Genomic DNA, 20,279 nt, shown 5'->3' on the forward strand with positions numbered 1-20,279 from the left:
TTATAACCTATCTATTTGTAAATTGCAGAGATTCTAGAAATAACCCCCAGAGCCAATATTTTTAGTTATGTAGAACTGAGATCTGCCACAGAGGACTTCAATCCCAAAAATAAGTTAGGAGAGGGGGGATTTGGAGCTGTTTATAAGGTAAGGTTTAATTAGATTTACAATTTATATTGCACTAGCAAGTGGCAAATGCGCATGTTCTTTGCACATGGCAATTTTAGATGATGATGATGATGATAGTAAGTGTCCAAAATTTTCTACAATTTTTTTATATTTCTATCTTTATAAAAATAGTTACCATTTGTCATACTTATTTTTGTTCAATATGATGAATATGTAATATTAGTGATAAGTGATGTGCCCCAATCTTTTATATCTGTCTTTATGTACTTATTCATAACTCTTTTGTGTTTTTAACTTTCTTAATTTTTATTATTTAATTATGAAATCAAGGGTTAGCACATTTGACCTGAACTGAAAGGTTGAATTATTGATTTCCGACCAGATAGGTTTTGTATTTTCTAGTAGTTTGTGCCGCAAGGGCACTTTTGTAATTTTATCCTTTTATTACTGCTGCCCTAATAGAAATAATATTCTAGGCACCGCTAGCCAAGGTTTTTTGTGCCTCTAAACTTTTCTCCTCTCTTCTCTTCTTTCTTCTCTTTTCTACTCTTTTCTCTTGGATAATATGGTAATAGCATATTTCTGGGCAGTAGAAGACAGCAGATCAATATTTCTCACCAAGAACTTACCTTTTTGATTGGGAACAAAAGTATTTTCTGCTCGTCCTGATTTGATCACTCGTTTTTTCTTTTTTCCTTTTTCTGTCTTGGTAGTAGCGCCAAGACAAGTATTCATTGTGGTGGTTGAATGATGTGAAGAACATTTAACAAGTTTTTTTGGGGGTGTAAGTTCTGCCTCCTATGTTACAGTGGATCATGTGATCCTATTTGTTCCAGGTATTCCTTTGTTCATCTGCTCTGAGTTTGTGTAGTGAGCACATGGTAATTATTATTGAATTGTGGGCACTGAGTGACCATCTTTTTGTGAAGTGTAAGGTGTTCTATTGGCAGCTAGGGTTCATCAGCCTTTCTTGACAGTTTTAGGGTTATGGCTGAAGTGTTTTTCCTGCTCCTAGAATCTGTGATTGGTGTTTGGTTGAAGTTTGGTACTGTCATCTCTTTGTTTTGAGTTTATTATTGCTTTGTGGACTGTTTGAGGTCTGCTTTGCTCGTTTTGGGGTGATTATTGTTAAGGAAACAGTCATGTTAGTTGTGGAAAAATAAAGAGGAAGAGAAGAAATGAAGAGGGAGAGAAGAAATACTTCTCTACTGATAATGTGTTGAAAAAACATGTTGAGCATACAGCTTAAATAGAAAAAGATAGGAGAGACAAACTCCTAGGATCTCTCTCAATTACTCCTAGAATCTCTCTCAATTAGGGATTGATTAAACCTTTCCCTTAATCCTAGGATATGACGTTCCTAATTTTATTCAAATCTAATCTTTCCTAAATTTATTCAAATCTGTAGTCAATCAAATCAAATCTGTAATCAATCAAATCTTTCTAAATTTGCAGCAAATCATATCTTTCTTAATTTGCCGCAAATCATATCTTGCCGACACTCCCCCTCAAGTTGGTGCAAAGATATCTATCATGCCCAACTTGCTAACTTGAAGTTCAAATGGCTGTTTCAACAAGCCCTTAGTCAAAACATCTGCAACTTGCTGCGTGGATGGTACGAGTGCAAATTATTCCTTCTTCAAGTTTCTCCTTTATAAAGTGTCTGTCAATCGCAACATGCTTAGTCCTGTCATGTAGAACCGGATTATGAGCAATGCTGATAGCTGCCTTGTTATCACAATACAGTTTCATAGGAAAAATCACTGGTATCTTAAGATCTGCTAGCACCCTTTTTAGCCAAAGAACCTCACACACTCCTTGAGCCATTGATCTGAATTCAACCTCAGCACTACTTCTAGCAACTACACTTTGCTTGTTGCTTCTCCAAGTAACTAAATTGCCCCAAAGAAATGTGCAATACCCCGAAGTTGACCTTCTATCAATGATCGAGCCTGCCCAATCCGCATCTATATACACTTCAACCCCTCTCTTCTCATTTTTCTTGAAGAAGAGTCCTTTTCCTGGTGTGCCTTTTAGATACTTAAGAATTCAATACACAGCTTCAAGATGTTCTTCGTATGGGGAGTGCATAAATTGACTCACCATGCTCACAACGAAGGCAATGTCGGGACGTGTATGTGACAAGTAAATCAATCTTTCTACCAGCCTTTGGTATCTACCTGCATCTACTGGAACCCCATCTTTAACTTCTCCGAGCTTAGCCTTAACTTCTATTGGAGTATCCGAAGGTTTGCATCCACTCATTCCAGTTTCTTTCAAGAGGTCTAGAATATATTTTCGTTGCGAAACCACAATGCCCTTCTTTGATCTAGCCACTTCCATTCCAAGAAAGTACCTTAGCTGGCCTAAGTCTTTAATCTCGAATACCTTGGCTAAGCTCTGCTTTAGTCTGCTCATCTCTTCAATATCATCTCTAGTCAAGATTATGTCATCAACATAGACAATTAGAACCGATACCTTTTCTTTGGTGGATCTTTTTGTGAAAAGAGTATGATCAGATTGTCCTTGACTATATCCTTGACTTTTAACGAACCTTGTGAATCTTTCAAACCAGGCACTGGGAGACTGTTTAAGTCCATATAGAGACTTTTTTAGCTTGCATACCTTAGTTCCAAACTTCTCAATGAAACCAGGTGGAGGCTCCATATATACTTCTTCTTCCAAGTCTCCATTCAAGAAGGAATTCTTCACATCCAGCTGATTCAGTGGCCAGTCAAGATTAGCTGCATTAGATAAGAGTACTCGAACGGTATTTAGTTTCGCCACTGGAGAAAAGGTCTCAGAGTAGTCCACTCCATATGTCTAAGTAAAGCCTTTAGCTACTAGGCGAGCCTTGTATCTCTCCAAGGATCCATCTGAGTTGTACTTCAAAGTGAACACCCATTTACAACCAACAACTGTCTTTCCATCCGGCATATCCACTTTCTCCCGAGTAGCATTCTTTTCCAAAGCTCTCATCTCCTCAAAAACAGCTTCTTTCCACTCGGGAACATTTAGAGCCTCCTGGATACGGTTAGGAATGGATACACTAGACACTTATGAAATAAAGGCACAATATGAAGGTGAAATATTTTTGTAAGATACAAAATTTGACAGAGGATGTTTTGTACAAGACCTAACACCTTTCCTAAGAGCAATGGGAAGATCAAGCTGACTGGAAGAATTAGAATTACCTGGAGGAATATTTTCAGGTATTTTTGGAGAATTATCATGAATTTCATGATCCACCCTCAAATCAGATTCTTGTTGATGTTGTGGAATAGTGCCTCTCCTTTTCAGTGCTAGATGTTCCCTTGAATATACAAGGCCTTTATATTGTTTCGCACGCATCTCTGTTGTTTCAGCTTTTTCATTTTGAGATGGCATCACCGTAGGTTGTTCATTTTCAATATTTAATTCATTTGCTTCCACTGATTTTGTATTTTCTGCCTCACTTTCTTTCGGTGACTGGTTGTGAGGAACATCATTATGGACAAATTCAAACATTAAATCAGAACCATCTAAAAGACCATCTTCACTAGTGTTGCTCTCCCCCTGAAGATGGGAGTGTCTGTAATATGAGGTTCCTTCAAAGAATGTGACATCCATAGTCACAAACATCCTTTTCAAAACTGGATCAAAGCATTTGTAACCTCTCTGATTAGTGGGATAGCCTACAAAAATACATTTATGTGCTTTTGAATCAAGTTTTGACCGTTTAGGATCATGGTTATGAACAAAGGCCACACTTCCAAAAATTTTTAAGGGAATGTTTGTCACTAGCTGAGAATTTGGAAAACAGTCAATGAAAACCTGTATGGGTGTTTTAAAATCCAAAATTCGTGTAGGCAGTCTGTTAATCAAATAAGTGGTTGTTAAAACGACTTCTCCCCAAAGATACTTAGGAACCTTAGTTTGAAAACTTAGGGCTCTAACAACTTCAAGGAGATGTTTGTTTTTCCTTTCAGCCACCCCATTTTGTTGAGGTGTATTATTACACGAACTTTGGTGTACAATTCCTTTCTCAGCAAAAAAATTCCCAAACACATTGTTAAAAAATTCCTTTCCATTATCACTTTGAAAAATTTTAATCTGAGTCTGAAATTGTGTTTGAACCATATTATAGAAAGTTTTAAACACAGTTTCAGCATCTGATTTCTCTTTTAAAAGGAAAACCCAAGTGACCCTAGTATGATCATCAATAAAAGTAATGAACCAACACTTTCTAGAAAGAGTTGTTACTCTAGAAGGACCCCAAACATCACTGTGAATCATGGTAAATGGTTTTGATTTTTTATATGGTTGGGACGGAAAAACAGCACGATGATGTTTTGCTAATTCACAAGATTCACACTTAAAACACGAATGATTTTTATTCATGAATAACTTGGGAAATAGATGCTTTAAATACTGAAAGCTAGGATGTCCTAATCGATAATGCCATAACAAAACTTCATTGTCACTAGAAACAAAGATAGAGTTGAAACAAGTCTGTCGGTCTTGCCTTCCAAAGGTTGATCCTTTATTAAAGAGGTAGAGGCCACCATCCAGTTTAGCACCCCCAATCATCTTCCCCGAGGTTAAATCCTGAAATTCACAACAAGAAGACCAAAAATTAACCCGACAATTATGATCAAGGGTTAGTTTGCTGACAGATAAGAGATTGTATGATAGGTTAGGAACATGTAGAACATCTTTAAGGTTTAGAGAAGGAGAAATAGTCACAGTTCCTTTCCCAGCAACAGTAGCAAAGGAACCATCTGCAATTTTAACCTTTTGATTCTCTGCACAGGGTGTATATGAAGTGAAGAATTGTGAAGTGCCGGTCATATGATCAGTGGCACCTGAATCTAATATCCAGGAACCATTAGATTTGGTACAAGCAATGGCTGCAGTGAAAAAATTACCTGACTAGGCTAGATAGCAGGATGGGTTAGAATTTCTTAACGATTGAGATTGAAACATTTTATATAAGTGCTCTATTTGTTCCTTTGTGAAAGGAAGAGACTCTGAGGATGATTGCTGCCCTGGATCCGAATTGCTTACTTGAAGCGCGCGGACATCTCCCCCTGACTTGTTGTCACTGTCTAATTTTTTCTTCCAACCTGCTAGTTTCCCGTGCAGCTTCCAGCAGGTTTCCCGAGTATGCCATGGCTTTTTACAATGATCACACCAAGGCCTTTGCTTTCCTCCTCGTTTATCTCCGTCTACGTCTGCACCTCGGGCCACAAGAGCGGACCCTTCATTCTCAGTTTTTGTTTCATTAACATTCTTCAACATCACTTGCTGCCGTGCTTCTTCTCTACGCACTTCTGAAAAAACTTCTCTTATAGTAGGCAAAGGCTTTCACCCTAAGATACGTCCCTGAACCTTATCGAGTTCTTTATTCAAACCATTCAAGAAGACAAAGACCCGGCCTCTTTCTATCTTCTTTTTGTACCGAGCACTGTCACTCGGACTTTCCCATTCTTCTTCTTCAAATAGATCCAGCTCCTGCCAAACAGCCATCATCTCATTATAATAAGCAGTTACTTCACGCTTACCTTGCTGCATCTTCCACATTCGGGTATTCAGTTCGAACAGTTGTGAATGATTGTCCAGATCTGAATAGGTTTCCCTAACAGCTTCCTACACATCACGAGCAGTTGGCAGGAACATGAATGGTTTTCTAATCACAGGATCCATAGAGTTGATCAACCAAGCGGTAACCATTGAATTTTCAGAACACCACTGCCTGTACTTTGGATCATCAGTGGCTAGCGGTTTCACTTCGCCATTCAAATAGCCGAGTTTCCCCTTGCCGTCGATCACCAACCGCACGGACTAAGACCACTCAAGATAATTCTTTCCATTCAATTTGTGAATGGTAATTTGAAGAGAATTCTCAGAAAGAGAGATGGCCGCTGACTGAATAACTCCCTCCAAAGATGTCACACCACTGGTAGCATTCGAAGAGGCTGAACCTGAGCCAACCATGGCGGCCTTAAAATTCATGATCGGACCCTAAAGCTCTGATACCATGTGGAAAAATAAAGAGGAAGAGAAGAAGAAATGAAGAGGGAGAGAAGAAGAAATACTTTTGTACTGATAATGTGTTGAGAAAACATGTTGAGCATACAACTTAAATAGAAAAAGATAGGAGAGACAAACTCCTAGGATCTCTCTCAATTACTCCTAGAATCTCTCTCAATTAGGGATTGATTAAATCTTTCCCTTAATCCTAGGATGACTTTCCTAATTTTATTCAAATCTAATCTTTCCTAAATTTATTCAAATCTGTAATCAATCAAATCTTTCTAAATTTGCAGCAAATCATATCTTTCTTAATTTGCCGCAAATCATATCTTGCCGACATTAATCATCCCAAATCATTGTGGAGGATTCAGCTTCTTCTGGGATACTTCTTCTCGGGGAATGCTAAATGGAGGAATGTATAGCATCAATTTTCCTATGGCTGTAGCCCCCCTGGATGGTGAAATTACCTAGAGTGGTCTAAAGGTATTAAAATATACATTGTTGCAAGGGAAAATGCTGGTTATATTAATGGCAAGGTGTTTTCAGTGTTAGAAAGCTTGACGAAAAGGGAATAGAAGGAGAGAAGAGAAGATTGAACTGTTGGGAGAAAAAGAATAGTTGTTGGCTGCCCATCTTATATTAGGGTGACCATAAACAGTAGAACAGTGTTGTCTGTGACACACTAAAAGTACATAAAACACAACATAAACAACACTTACCCTCAAGTTGGGTCATAGATATTTATCATTCCCAACTTGTTACAAAGTTCAGTGTGATGAGAGGCAAACACTCTCTCAGTAAGTACATCAACTAACTGATTCATGGACAATATAAGGAGTACAAATATCAGACAATTCAAGTTTTTCTCTGATGAAATGCTTGTCCATCTAAATATTGTCCTACCATGAAGGACAGAGTTGTGGGCAATATTGATGGCAGCCTTGTTGTTATAGTACAGTGCCATAGGACTATCCAATAACTTTATAAGCATATTCTTCATTTGTAACAATTTAATAACTCCATGTGTCATAGCCTGGTACATAGCTTCAGCACCTGACTTGGCTACAACCAATTGTTTCTTGCTTCTCCAAGTTACAAGGCTACCTCCTACAAAGGTACATTACCCAGAGGTTGATCTTTTGTCATCTATGGAGTGATCCCAAGTCATACAAGGAGGATCTTGTATAAGATTTACCTATTGAGGATGTAAATAACTAATAGCAGGTGAATAGAGCTAGAAGAAATATGAATGGAAATAGGAAATTGAACCTATCTCTCATCACTATTACTCTCCCCTGATGAGAAGCAGTAAAATACAGTTGGGATTCAAAGAAGGTGATGTCTAGGGACACATAAGATTTACCTAACACAAGATCATAACCCCTTTTGAGATGAAGGGTAGCCAAGAAAGACACAAGGAATAGAAGTTTACCCCACGAAGGAGACAAATTATGAACAAAGCACTTATACCCAAACACGTGAAAGGGGAATAGGAGAAAGGGGAGACTAAGGATACATGAGTTTATGGGGGCCTTGAACTTGAGAATTCCTCTAGGCACGTGATTAATTAAATATGTGGCAAAAAGAATAGCATCACCCCAGAATTTTTTTGGCATGTGCATCTGCAGTAGTAAACCACAACACACTTCCAACAAGTGCCAGTATTTTTTCTCAGCTACACTGTTTTGTTGAGGTGTCCAAGAGCAAGAGATTTGGTGTAACATTTCATTTGTAGCAAACAACTCAGTCAGTCCATGGGTAAAATATTCCTTAGCATTGTCTAATTGGAAGATCTGAAAATCCACATGAAACTGAGTGTCAATCATGCAAGAGAAGTCCTTTATTATATGTGGAATTTCTTGGAAGTGAAGTAAATATATCCAAGTATATTGAGCGTAGTAATTATCAATAAAAGTTATAAAGTACTGATAACCACCATTAGTCATAATAGTAGCAGGGCCCCACACCTCTGAATGAACAATGTGAAAGGGAAAAAAAGATCTTTTATTATTCAGTAGAAACAAAGTTATACAATGTTTGCGTAACTGACAAGTAGAAAATTGAAATGAAGATAGAGATGCTGACTTAAACAAAGTTGGAAACAAGCACTTTAATGTTTCAAAAGACAAATGACCTAGACAATGATGCAACAAATAAATTTGACTTGTAACATGACTATTACTGTGACTAATAAGAGTTGTAGAAGGAAGTGACTTTGATCCAGTATCATCTTCAAGAACATAAAGGCTTACCAATCATATGGTTGGTAACAATTGATATGAAGAAAACCATCCACTAGTCTCACCTTATCCCTCCCAGATAACAATTGATGTGAAGAAAACAATGTAGGCTTACCAATCATATGGTTGGAAGCCTCGAAGTCAATGATCTAGGAATCAATAGGGATAAAAGAAGTATGGGAAGCAGAACCCTGGTTACCTAAAGCTGCAAAGGAAGTTGAGGGAGCACTGTTATTTCCCTCTAAGTTACATAGAGACCAACTGAACTGCTCCAACTGATCACATGTGGAACTCAGTAGATTCTTCTGGGGTAGAGTTCTGAGTAGGTGCAGTAGGAGCTGTAGGAGACTGCTCATCATGCACGTGTACCAACTGATCACATATGCTCCTCAGTGTGCCATCATACACCATAGTGATTGCATCACAATTTGTCCTTGTCAACCTCATCCATCTTAGATGGTTCACCCTTCTTCAACCTCCTTACAACTAAGGCCACCTACTCCCCCTCAGACAAATTCATCACCTACCTTTTGCTGTCTTCAGATTGGATGAGAGCATAAGATTCCTATAAACTTGGAAAATCCTTGCTTCAAAAGATTTGAACTCTAATAGGTTCATACACTGAGTGCGAACCAGCAAGAAACGCGAAAGCACACTGCTGAGACACTAGCTTTCTATAGTCCTCAGCATCTTCTTCATTCTTCCAATCAATAGTCTGATAGTAGTGCAACTCTTTCCATATGGATGTGAGAGTAGAATAATAGGTACATATAGACTTCTCACCTTGTTTACATGCAGCCAACTCAACCTGTAACTGAAAGATTCTTGCATATTCAGAATATGTGGCCTTAGCTTGATCAACAACCAAGACATCACCATACAGTTTTTTAGTTTCATTTGTCATGTTCAGGGCCCTTCTCCGTAGATCCAATTATACTTCCATTCAAGTACCAAGTCTTGCCTGTTGTCAAGGCAACAAAGCGCCCTTGGAGCATGGTTTTCAAGGCGCCAAGGCGAGGCTAGGCGACAGGGGGGGTGCCTTGTCACCTAGTCGCCTAGGCGGGCACCTATGCAATGGATTTTTTTCAGTAAAAACATGTATCCTAGGGTAGTTCCCTAGGTTCCATAATCATATTTTCTTAATAAATATCCATAATTTTCATAAGAAAAGTATAAATTTCATGTTAAAGTATAGAAAATCAACATATTCCAACATATTCATGAGAAGAAAAAGAAGAAAGAAAAGAAAATTCAAAAAATATAGGGGCTGAACCCCTATTTCTGTTATAGGAGAAGAAGAAAAGAAAAGGTTGAAGAAGAAGAAGAAGAAAATGCGTTGATTGGACAACATTTTATGTTCTTCCTTACAAATTGGTTCAGGTTTTGAAGTCTTTGAGGGTTCAATACAGCATTTAGCAATGTTTGTGTTGATTAAACCCTAACAAATAAGAAAATAATAAAAAGAAATTAGTATATAAACACACAAAATAAACATTTTAGTTTAAAAATGTCTATTTTATAATTATAAGCTCAAAAAATTAAGAATACAAAAGTTTTTTATAACACGCTAAATGCTGTATTATTTTCTTATTTGTGAGGGTTTAATCAACACAAACAGTGCTAAATGCTGTATTGACCCCTCAAAGTCTTCAAAACCTGTACCAATAAGTAAGGAAGAACTTCTTCATACTAGTCTGAGCTATAAAGAGTTATCACCATTGTGTATGTATACTCTATGATTAAGCATCTAATGACAACATGAGAACATTGAGTTGGATGCACTATATAGGCACTCATGTGGATGCCTTTATTCTAATTTATTAAAAGAAAAAATAACATACTTGTAATCAAACCATCTTTTCAATGTAGATAATGAACTAGGATCCAACCATGATTGGATTGGTCAGATCCCCTTTATTTATGAAATCATTATAATATATACATAGTCAATATCAATTACCAAGACACAAATAAAAAAAGTTAAAGAACAGAAATTTATACAAGAAGTTTAATGCGTAGAATATTTTTGCCTCATGTCTTATACCCAGGTTTGAAGCACAGAATTATGTTCTATTGACAATTAATGCCAAATTTTGGAAAAATTTTATCATGAACGCACTTTAATTTTATTATTTGTTCAATTGGTTTAAGGTTCACTGTTGGGTTTTGTTTCTACTGTTGCTACAGTAGTCCGAACCAGTAAGGAGAAGAAGAAAGAGAAGGAGAAGAAGAAAAAGATGAAAGAACTGTCGAACCTAATAGCTAAACCCTATCAGTCGACCTCTTAATAGTGATTAGGCTCTAATTAAATGTACAAGGACTAAACTGCCCCTACATAAGTATGGGACAGAGAACCTCTAATAAGACTGCCACATAAGCTCATAACTTAACCAAGGTGAGTTGACTAATCTACCCTTATTCAGCTAACTCTAACACTCCCCCTCAAGCTGGATAATATATGTCATATAATCCCAGCTTGTTACATATATAGTTCACTCTCCCTGAGCTTAAGGCTTTTGTAAACAAATCTGCCCACTGATCACATGAGCCTACAGTAAGAACCTTCTCCCTCACAAAGTGGCAATTAATTTCTATGTGCTTTGTTCTCTCATGAAAAACAGGGTTGGATGAGATATGGAGCGCAGCTTGATTGTCACAATACAACTTCATAGGTTTATCCATGTGGAACCCGATTTCTTGTAGGAGATTCCTCAACCACACTAGTTCACATGTAGTGTGTGCCATGGCTCTGTACTCGGCTTCAGCACTGCTTCTAGCCACAACCATCTGCTTTTTACTCTTCCACATCACAAGATTTCCTCCAAGAAATGTGCAGTAACCTGTAGTAGATCTTCTATCAGACACAGAGCCCGCCCAATCTGCATCAGTGTACCCAACTACTTCAAGTTTTCCTCCTGGTTTATACAATAACCCACGGCCCGGAGCTCCCTTCAAATATCTTACAACTCTAAGAACTGCATCCCAGTGAGATATACGAGGGTTCTGCATAAATTGGCTCACCACACTGACTGCAAAGGAGATGTCTGGTCTCGTGATAGTCAAATAGTTCAGCTTCCCCACTAGTCGTCTATACCTTCCAAGATCATCAAATATTTCCCCTGTATCACTGCTCAACTTAACATTTGGTTCCATAGGAGTCTCAGCTGGTTTTGCGCCTAACAATCCTGTTTCGTCCAATAGATCGAGAACATATTTTCTTTGGCACAGGTTTACACCTTGTCTTGATCTAGCAACTTCTATACCCAAAAAATACTTCAATGTCCCAAGGTCTTTTGTTTGAAAATGATTTTGCAGAAAGACCTTTAGTTTATCGATCCCCAATTTGTCACTGCCAGTTATGACAATATCATCCACATAGACCACTAATAAAATCTTTCCAGCTTCTGAGTCATAGTTGAACACTGAGTGATCAACCTGGCATTGTTTCATTCCAAAATTCTTCACCACTTCACTAAACTTCCCGAACCAAGCACGAGGCGATTGTTTCAACCCATAAATTGCCTTTTTCAGTCTGCACACCTTACCAGCCTCCCCCTGAGCAACAAACCCAGGTGGTTGCTCCATATATACCTCCTCTATAAGGTCACCATGAAGGAAGGCATTTTTTATGTCAAGTTGAAATAGGGGCCAATCATACATAACTGCCAGGGAAATTAACACACGGACAGAGCTAATCTTAGCCACTAGAGAGAAGGTCTCCATATAGTCCACTCCATACAACTGTGAATAACCTTTAGCAACAAGTCTGGCCTTCAGACGCTCCACACTACCATCTGGCAAGTATTTAATAGTATACACCCATTTACAACCCACAACATGCTTACCAGGGGGAAGAGTAGTGAGCTCCCACGTGTGAGTATGCTGAAGAGCAGAGAGTTCCTCCTCCATTGCCTGCCTCCACCCAGGTGAACTAAGAGCCTCTTGGACATTGTTAGGTATGGAAATAGATGACAATAGTGAAACAAACTGGCATTGTTTCATTCCAAAATTCTTCACCACTTCACTAAACTTCCCGAACCAAGCATGAGGCGATTGTTTCAACCCATAAATTGCCTTTTTCAGTCTGCACACCTTACCAGCCTCCCCCTGAGCAACAAACCCAGGTGGTTGCTCCATATATACCTCCTCTATAAGGTCACCATGAAGGAAGGCATTTTTTATGTCAAGTTGAAATAGGGGCCAATCATACATAACTGCCAGGGAAATTAACACACAGACAGAGCTAATCTTAGCCACTAGAGAGAAGGTCTCCATATAGTCCACTCCATACAACTGTGAATAACCTTTAGCAACAAGTCTAGCCTTCAGACGCTCCACACTACCATCTGGCAAGTATTTAATAGTATACACCCATTTACAACCCACAACATGCTTACCAGGGGGAAGAGTAGTGAGCTCCCACGTGTGAGTATGCTGAAGAGCAGAGAGTTCCTCCTCCATTGCCTGCCTCCACCCAGGTGAACTAAGAGCCTCTTGGACATTGTTAGGTATGGAAATAGATGACAATAGTGAAACAAACTGGCGATGTGAGGCGGAAAGGCGAGATACTGAAACAAAATTGGAAATGGGATGGAGAGTAGAACTACGTTTACCTTTCCATAAGGCAATGGGTAGATCAAGTCCTGAGGGTTCAGCAACAGGAGCAACGACAGGATCCGCAGACAAGGTAGAAGCTGGAGGAGGGGCCGGTGTCGTTCGACGTGTATACACTTGCCGAATTGGTGGTCGTTCAGTAGGGATCTGCACTGGATGAGGTGATGAGTCAACTCCAACAGGAACACCCGGAACGGGATCACTGACCGGAAGAGGAAGAGGAAGTAAAGGTGGAGACAAAGATGCTTCAGTTCCTGAGAAGAAGGGAACAGACTCAAAAAGGTGACATCAGGACAGACATAGCACTTCCGAGTAATGGGATTGTAACACTTGTACCCTTTTTGAGTCTGAGAGTAGCCAAGAAAGACACATTTAATGGAGCGTGCATCCAACTTGTCTATTCCAGGACTCAGATTGTGAACAAAGCACCCACAGCCAAAGATACGAGGTGTTAATGGAAAGGGAGACAAGGTGGGGAACAAGATAGAGAAGGGAGACCGACCATGAAGAATAAAGGAGGGCATCCGATTAATGAGGAAACACGTAGTAAGTACAGCATCACTCCAAAAACGTTTAGGAACACTCATATGATGAAGAATAGACCGAGCCGTTTCAAGGAGATGACGGTTCTTCCATTCAGCCACCCCATTTTGTTGAGAAGTGGATGCACATGAAGTTTGACGAATGATGCCATGTTGTTCTAAATACTGTTGAAAGGAAGTAAGAAAATATTCACGACCATTATCTGAACGAAGAACTTTGATTGGAACACCAAATTGTGTACGTATTTCAGCATGGAATTTTTGAAAAATGGAAAATAATTCACTCCTTTCTTTCATTAAATAAATCCATGTCATTCTTGAACAATCATCAATAAAAGTGACAAAATACTTGTAACCATTATAAGACTATATTTTGATCAGCCCCCAAACATCTGAATGAACCAAAGCAAAAGGACTCAACATACGACTTTCAACTCTAGGACTGAAGAAAACACGACGATGTTTCCCAAACTGACACGACTCACACTGTAACACTGACAATTGACTCAAAGACGGAATTAGTATCTTGAGTGCCTTGAGAGAAGGATGTCCCAGTCAACAATGCCACTGTAGAGGAGTGAGTGAAGTCTGAAGTGCAACTGACGATCCACCACCGTCAAGATAATACAATCCACCAGCTTCATGCCCCCCACCAATCTTCTTCCCCGTCCTGAGATCCTGAAAAACACAAGAGGAAGGGAAAAAAGTAACAGAACAGTTAAGAGTCTTGGTTAATTTACTAACAAACATAAGATTGAATGGAAACTTAGGGACATATAGAACAGATGATAAAGAAAGAGAAGCCATGTCAACATTGCCAACACCACAGATGGGAGAGGAGGAACCATTGGCAAGGGTAACAGTTTGAGATGTGGAAGCTTCAGAGAGAGAAGAGAACACACCTGGAGTCCTGGTCATGTGATCAGAGGCTCCAGAGTCAATAATCCAAGGAGAGGTTTTAGATGACAGGCAAGCTATACCTGAGTGGGCAAGAGTAGCAGTAGTGTGCTGTGAAGTGGACTGAAGGAACCGCTCATACTCATCACGCGGTACACTCACCATCTCCCTTCCGGAAACAGATGTAGATGTGGAAGGAGTTAGGTCTGCCTGTTGATTATCACTGACATCAACCCCACCAGCAACAACATGATTGGCCCATTTAGAGGGAGGGCGGCCATGGAGATCATAACAGAAATTTACCGAGTGTCCTTCCCTGCCACAGTGGGTACACTTCCTTGTAGAGCTGCCTTTTTCTTTGCCACGGCCTCCCCCTGAGTCACGACCACCACCACGGCCAAATATGGAACCACCACGACCTCCTCGGGAGGCATGTCCTCCCCCTTTCGTACCACGTCCACCTCCTCTGGCTGTCACAAAAGCTGATCTATCAAACTGTGTGGGATTCTCTGTCTGTCCCAAAGAATTCCTGCGAAGCCGAGCAAACACTTCCTCAAGTGTAGGAAGGGTAGAGCCCCCCAATATTTGGGCCCTAACTGGTTCATACTCTGATTTCAACCCCACTAAGAACCTTGTGACATCTAGTTGTTCCCTCTGTTGTTGCTGAACCTTAACATCTGGAGTGAGAGGATGATAGACATTGAGTTCATTTCTGAGGTTCTTCATACTGGCATAGTACTCTTCTAGGGTTTTATTTCCTTGTTGCAGACCAAAGTACTCCTGATAGAGCTGATATACCCTTGTAGTATTATCTTGCCCAGAATACAGTTTATTGGCATGTTCCCATATGTCCTTAGCTGTATCTAAGAACATGAAGTTGGCACTTATTTTGGGTTCCATACTGTTCCATAGCCATGTCATGATTTGAGCATCCTCCTGTTCCCAATCATCAAACCCTGGAGAGTCAGTCGGTGGTTTATCTTCTTTCACATGCTTCACTTTTCTCTTTGCCTTGAGAAAAACTTCCACTGACTTGGCCCATGGAACATAGTTCTCACCATTCAGTTTAATTGAGGTCATCTGTACACCTAGATAGTCAGAGGAAACCACCACACTAGGTTTCTGATCACTACAGCCATCTCCCATTGCTGTCATGATACTCCTTCAATGCCGCCTCTAATCTGAATTCCCAATCACCAACTAAGTGCTGCTATCAAGAGTTTGATGTTCCAGAACCCACAGCAGTCCCTAAACACAATGATAGATACACACGCCTTTGTTCTTATCCACACCACTACTGATTTCACAAAAAAAACACAGACTACACCGACATTAATTCAGCACTTACTAACCACATGCAAGCTCTCTTACAAATACTCAACAGAGTTTGTGCATCACAAGCACCACCACACAGCCATAGCTGTCACACACAATACAGACCTGCTTTAATGCTTTTAAGAGGGCACCACACGACCAACAAGAACTCAACTAGTACCACTGCATTACACCTTGCACCATTCGGCCACCTACAGTAGCCCCTACACCATTCGGCCACCAGCAGCAGCCCTTACACCATTTGGTCACTGTAAACACAGCCTGTTCTTGGAATTTTTTCCAAGAACCAGGGCAACAACCAACCTAGTTCTCTAGGTTCTGATCAGTCCTCTCAAATTCTTGAAGATTTTCAACCCAGAAATACCAACAGCACAAAGAGAAGAGATAACCAACCTTCGTTTGAGAGCTTCAGCCAACCATTCACTGCTGAAGTCGTTTTCTTAGGAAAGGAGGTTCTGCGCACCAGAAAGAAAGAAGAGCTGAGATGTTTAAGGCCTGGGACGAACCACTTTTCTCCATTGACAGCCCAGAGAAGAAAAGGAGAGAACTGAAGCACGAACTGAAGTTGTCACGAACCACGCTCTGATACCATGTTTCTACTGTTGCTACAGTAGTCCGAACCAGTAAGGAGAAGAAGAAAGAGAAGGAGAAGAAGAAGAAGAGGAGAAGAAGAAAAAGATGAAAGAACTGTCGAACCTGATAGCTAAACCCTATCAGTCGACCTCTTAATAGTGATTAGGCTCTAATTAAATGTACAAGGACTAAACTGCCCCTACTTAAGTATGGGACAGAGAACCTCTAATAAGACTGCCACATAAGCTCATAACTTAACCAAGGTGAGTTGACTAATCTACCCTTATTCAGCTAACTCTAACAGGTTTTAATTAGAAGCACGGTTTTTGTAAAAATAGTTATTTAAGGACAGTCAAACCAATTTTCATTTTAAATCTTTTTAATCTGAGTAGGAATCTGCTGAATTAAAAAAAAATGTAAAAGAAAGTAGTTTTTTGAAGAGAGAAGGAAGAGAGAAGGAGAAGAAGAGAAAAAGAGAAGTTGAAAAGAAAAGAGAGCAATCATCTGGCCGCCCCCTTCACTTATTATTTATACTAAAATAATAGAACTGTATAAAGACAACTATGCCCTTATAGGGCGGCAAAACATAAAACAGCATATATAACACTCAAAAACATAATAAAATTTGGACTCACATAACTACTGTAGTCCCCACCTCCTATCTAACAACTAACATAACACATCTAATCAGAAAAACATCATAAAACTAATTAATCTTCAACAATCTGATTGAACCAATCTGACCATTGGTCTGGTCTGGTTCTGGAAACACTTGTCTATCCATGAATCAGTGTGGAGTCTGTGGAGAGAAGATAGTTTTATCTATCATGTGCATCCATGTAATTTAGATATATAATCTCTATGGATATCATAGTATTGCCGTTTTATGTATTTCTAGCCAGAGTATAGACATGATGAGATGAATATCAACTATTGTCTTCTAATTTTGTTTCCATGGGTCCTGTCATGCCTGTAAGGCTCTGAACTTTGGATTTTTTTTTTTATTTTTGTTTTTGCTAGCACTGGTCAATTGGCATTAATTTCATCATACTTTTTTCCTTCGTTTTTCATGCTCAATAAACATTGCAGATATTTAAAGGAAAAGAAGTTGAAGATATTTTTCATAACCACAGAAGCTTATATACATGCCTTAAATTTATACTGAAAATTTATGCAGGGAAAACTCTATGATGGGAGGAACGTGGCTGTGAAACAACTCTCAGTAGTATCCCCCCAGGGAAAGAATCAATTTGTAACAGAGATTGCTACGATATCTGCTGTTCAACATCGCAACCTTGTGAAACTATATGGATGCTGTATTGAGGGTGATAAACGAGCTCTTGTTTATGAGTATCTTGAAAACAAGAGCCTTGATAAGGCACTCTTTGGTATGAACATATCTCAGTTCTCTATGTTTTACCCCAAAGCAGGATACAAAAAGATAATTAATCTATATTAAATTGGAGCAAATTTGCAGGGAAGACTCATCTATGTCTTGATTGGCCAACACGCTATGAAATCTGCTTGAGGACAGCAAGAGGCCTAGCTTATCTTCATGAGGAATCCAATCCAAGGATTATACATAGAGATGTGAAGGCTAGTAACATTCTGCTTGATGCCGATTTGAACCCCAAAATTTCAGATTTTGGTTTGGCCAAGTTGTATGATGAAAAGAAGACCCACATTAGCACCCGAGTTGCAGGAACAATGTGATCACCCATAACCAGACATATATTTACTTATATCAAATCATAATAAGTTGTGTATTACTTCTCTTTTCTAATTGAAATTAGTAACTCCAATTCTTAGTTTTATGTATTTGTAGTGGATATCTTGCACCAGAATACGCTATGCGTGGACACCTAACAGAAAAGGCTGATGTCTTTGGATTTGGAATTGTTGCTCTTGAGGTTCTCAGTGGAAGGCCAAATGCAGACTGCTCAAATTTGGTTACAGAGAAAAAGTATCTTCTTGAATGGGTATGAAAAGAAACAATCTATGTAAGTTTTCTATTATACTGGTACTATTTATAAAATTCCTTCTTGACACCATCATTTCTTAATTCCTTAGGCATGGAATCTACATGAACATCACCGTGAACTGGAATTGATGGATCAAACACTTAAAGAGTTTGATGAAAGTGAAGCCTGCCGACTCATAAGAGTGGCTCTCCTCTGCACTCAAGCATCACCAACACTACGACCTTCCATGTCACGTGTTGTGGCCATGCTATCCGGAGACATCGAAGTGGGTGAAGTCACATACAGGCCTGGTTATTTAACAGATTGGCAATTAAATGATATTATCAGCTCTCAAGCTAGCGGCAGTACTTTTTCAACGTTGATGCCAAGCTCAACGTCATCAAATCCTAATCTAAGCATGAAAGGTAATTCCAGTCCCCCCACAAGTGTTACTCAACCAATGCTCCATGACAGTCAGAGAGAGTATGTTGTTTTGACATAAAAAAAAAAAAAAAAGAAAAGAAATGATAGTGTTAATTTCATATTACCCAGACCAAATTGACAGGAATCCATATTACCCAAACCAAATTGCTCTGTTTAGTCGATTTGATCATTTTGTGACAGGCTTAGTTTGTTTATAGTGTTAATTTCATTTGTATTGGTGTACATGCATGGGAGTGCAAATAGGTTAAGTGTAAATTCTGCTTTACTTTTGCTTCAGATTTCATTTTGTCATGTTTATTTGTGAGAACTGAAAAGTAAAATATGAAGTAAAATTATGTGATCCCCTCTTATATGAGAAAGAATCGAGGCAGGAAGAAGGCGGTGCTAATTTTGCATTAGTTTTTTTATACAAATTTTTGCACTACCAGTGAATTAAAAACTTAAAATGAGACAAAAAGTGCAAATTTTGTATCAGGAAAAATTGCAAATTATATTTACAAGCAAATGGAAGCAAAACTGAACCAGGTGTAAAATTTGTTTCCAGTTAAAATTTGCACCGAAAACAAACAGAGCCTAAGAGAAAACTTAAAAACAATTCGAAGTGAAAGCTTACCAATCCTCTTGATGACTTGATATGGTTAAAAATTTTGGTACAGTTTCCTATCGTATGGTTAGGAGGAAAAGACAAAATCTTTTTCATTTTTCAGGTTTATTGGTGAATGCCTGATTGGACTATACAACAATGGCTCCCATACCAATAAACCCCCCTCCCCCGCTGTGGCAGTGGGATTTGATCTCAAATCTCTGCCTTTTGATCAATGAATAAATAAAAGATGCTCCAGAACAGCACATAAACTATCAATTACCCTCAAACCTACGAGAGCATAAATCTTTCCAAATCAACCACTTCCAATCACCGCTAGTTGATTGGGCATTATGTTTTCAAGGGGAGAACCAGCGGCAACAAGATACGCACTCTGGGCATCCGTTTACGTATGGTGCAATCTGGGGTGATCATTTCAAGCTGGCCCTGCCTTGATCGCATAAGCCTGGCCCAGAAATATCAGGCTTGGGCTTAGGTTTTGTGTGGCTAGGTTTAATATTTGAGACCCAAAACCTAGGCCAGCCCAAGCCCCGGCTAGGCTATAGCCATTATCATAGGTGCGCCCGGACCAGGCCCAGCCCATGATCATCCCTAGTGCAATCGTACTTTGGAGTATTTGGTGTAGGAAAAATGACTTGGTTTTTAATTAAAAGTTCACTCTAGCTGCATTTTGTCCAGAACAATAGAAAGGGTGATTTGAATTCAATTCGACATTCGTGAATATTTAAAACTAACAATTGAATGCGAATGACAAATGAATCGAATAATTTTATTTTATTGGAATTTGATATATTTGTATCTACAATAAGGCTGTGTTTGGAAACGATGCAAATGGAGTGTAAATCCCAGTTCAGCATAAATTTATGCTCTGGTTCACTTTTGCCTGTGTTTGACAACAATGCAACATTACAATTATGTATTGATA

The 20,279-nt window shown here is 39.1% G+C and overlaps 1 protein-coding gene across 3 annotated transcripts in view; it reads left to right on the top strand.

Moving 5' to 3' along the window:
- Positions 1 to 19,109, top strand: part of LOC148866994 (putative LRR receptor-like serine/threonine-protein kinase At1g56140) — a 151,422-nt gene extending 132,313 nt beyond the window's left edge. For 2 of the 3 annotated variants that reach the window (XM_088980597.1, XM_088980598.1), the window contains 5 exons: positions 29 to 147; positions 17,523 to 17,733; positions 17,823 to 18,054; positions 18,171 to 18,324; positions 18,416 to 19,109. In XM_088980597.1, coding sequence (XP_088836723.1) covers positions 29 to 147; positions 17,523 to 17,733; positions 17,823 to 18,054; positions 18,171 to 18,324; positions 18,416 to 18,808 — 1,109 coding nt within the window. In that variant the 3' untranslated portion in view covers positions 18,809 to 19,109. The remainder of the gene's footprint in view (positions 1 to 28; positions 148 to 17,522; positions 17,734 to 17,822; positions 18,055 to 18,170; positions 18,325 to 18,415) is intronic. The other variant, XR_016110621.1, reaches the window with a different exon arrangement.
- Positions 19,110 to 20,279: the final 1,170 nt, after the last annotated feature.

This window comes from Nelumbo lutea, chromosome 3, assembly GCF_056320005.1.
Source record: "Nelumbo lutea isolate HS-2025 chromosome 3, American lotus-T2T, whole genome shotgun sequence".
NCBI classification, from domain to species: domain Eukaryota; kingdom Viridiplantae; phylum Streptophyta; class Magnoliopsida; order Proteales; family Nelumbonaceae; genus Nelumbo; species Nelumbo lutea.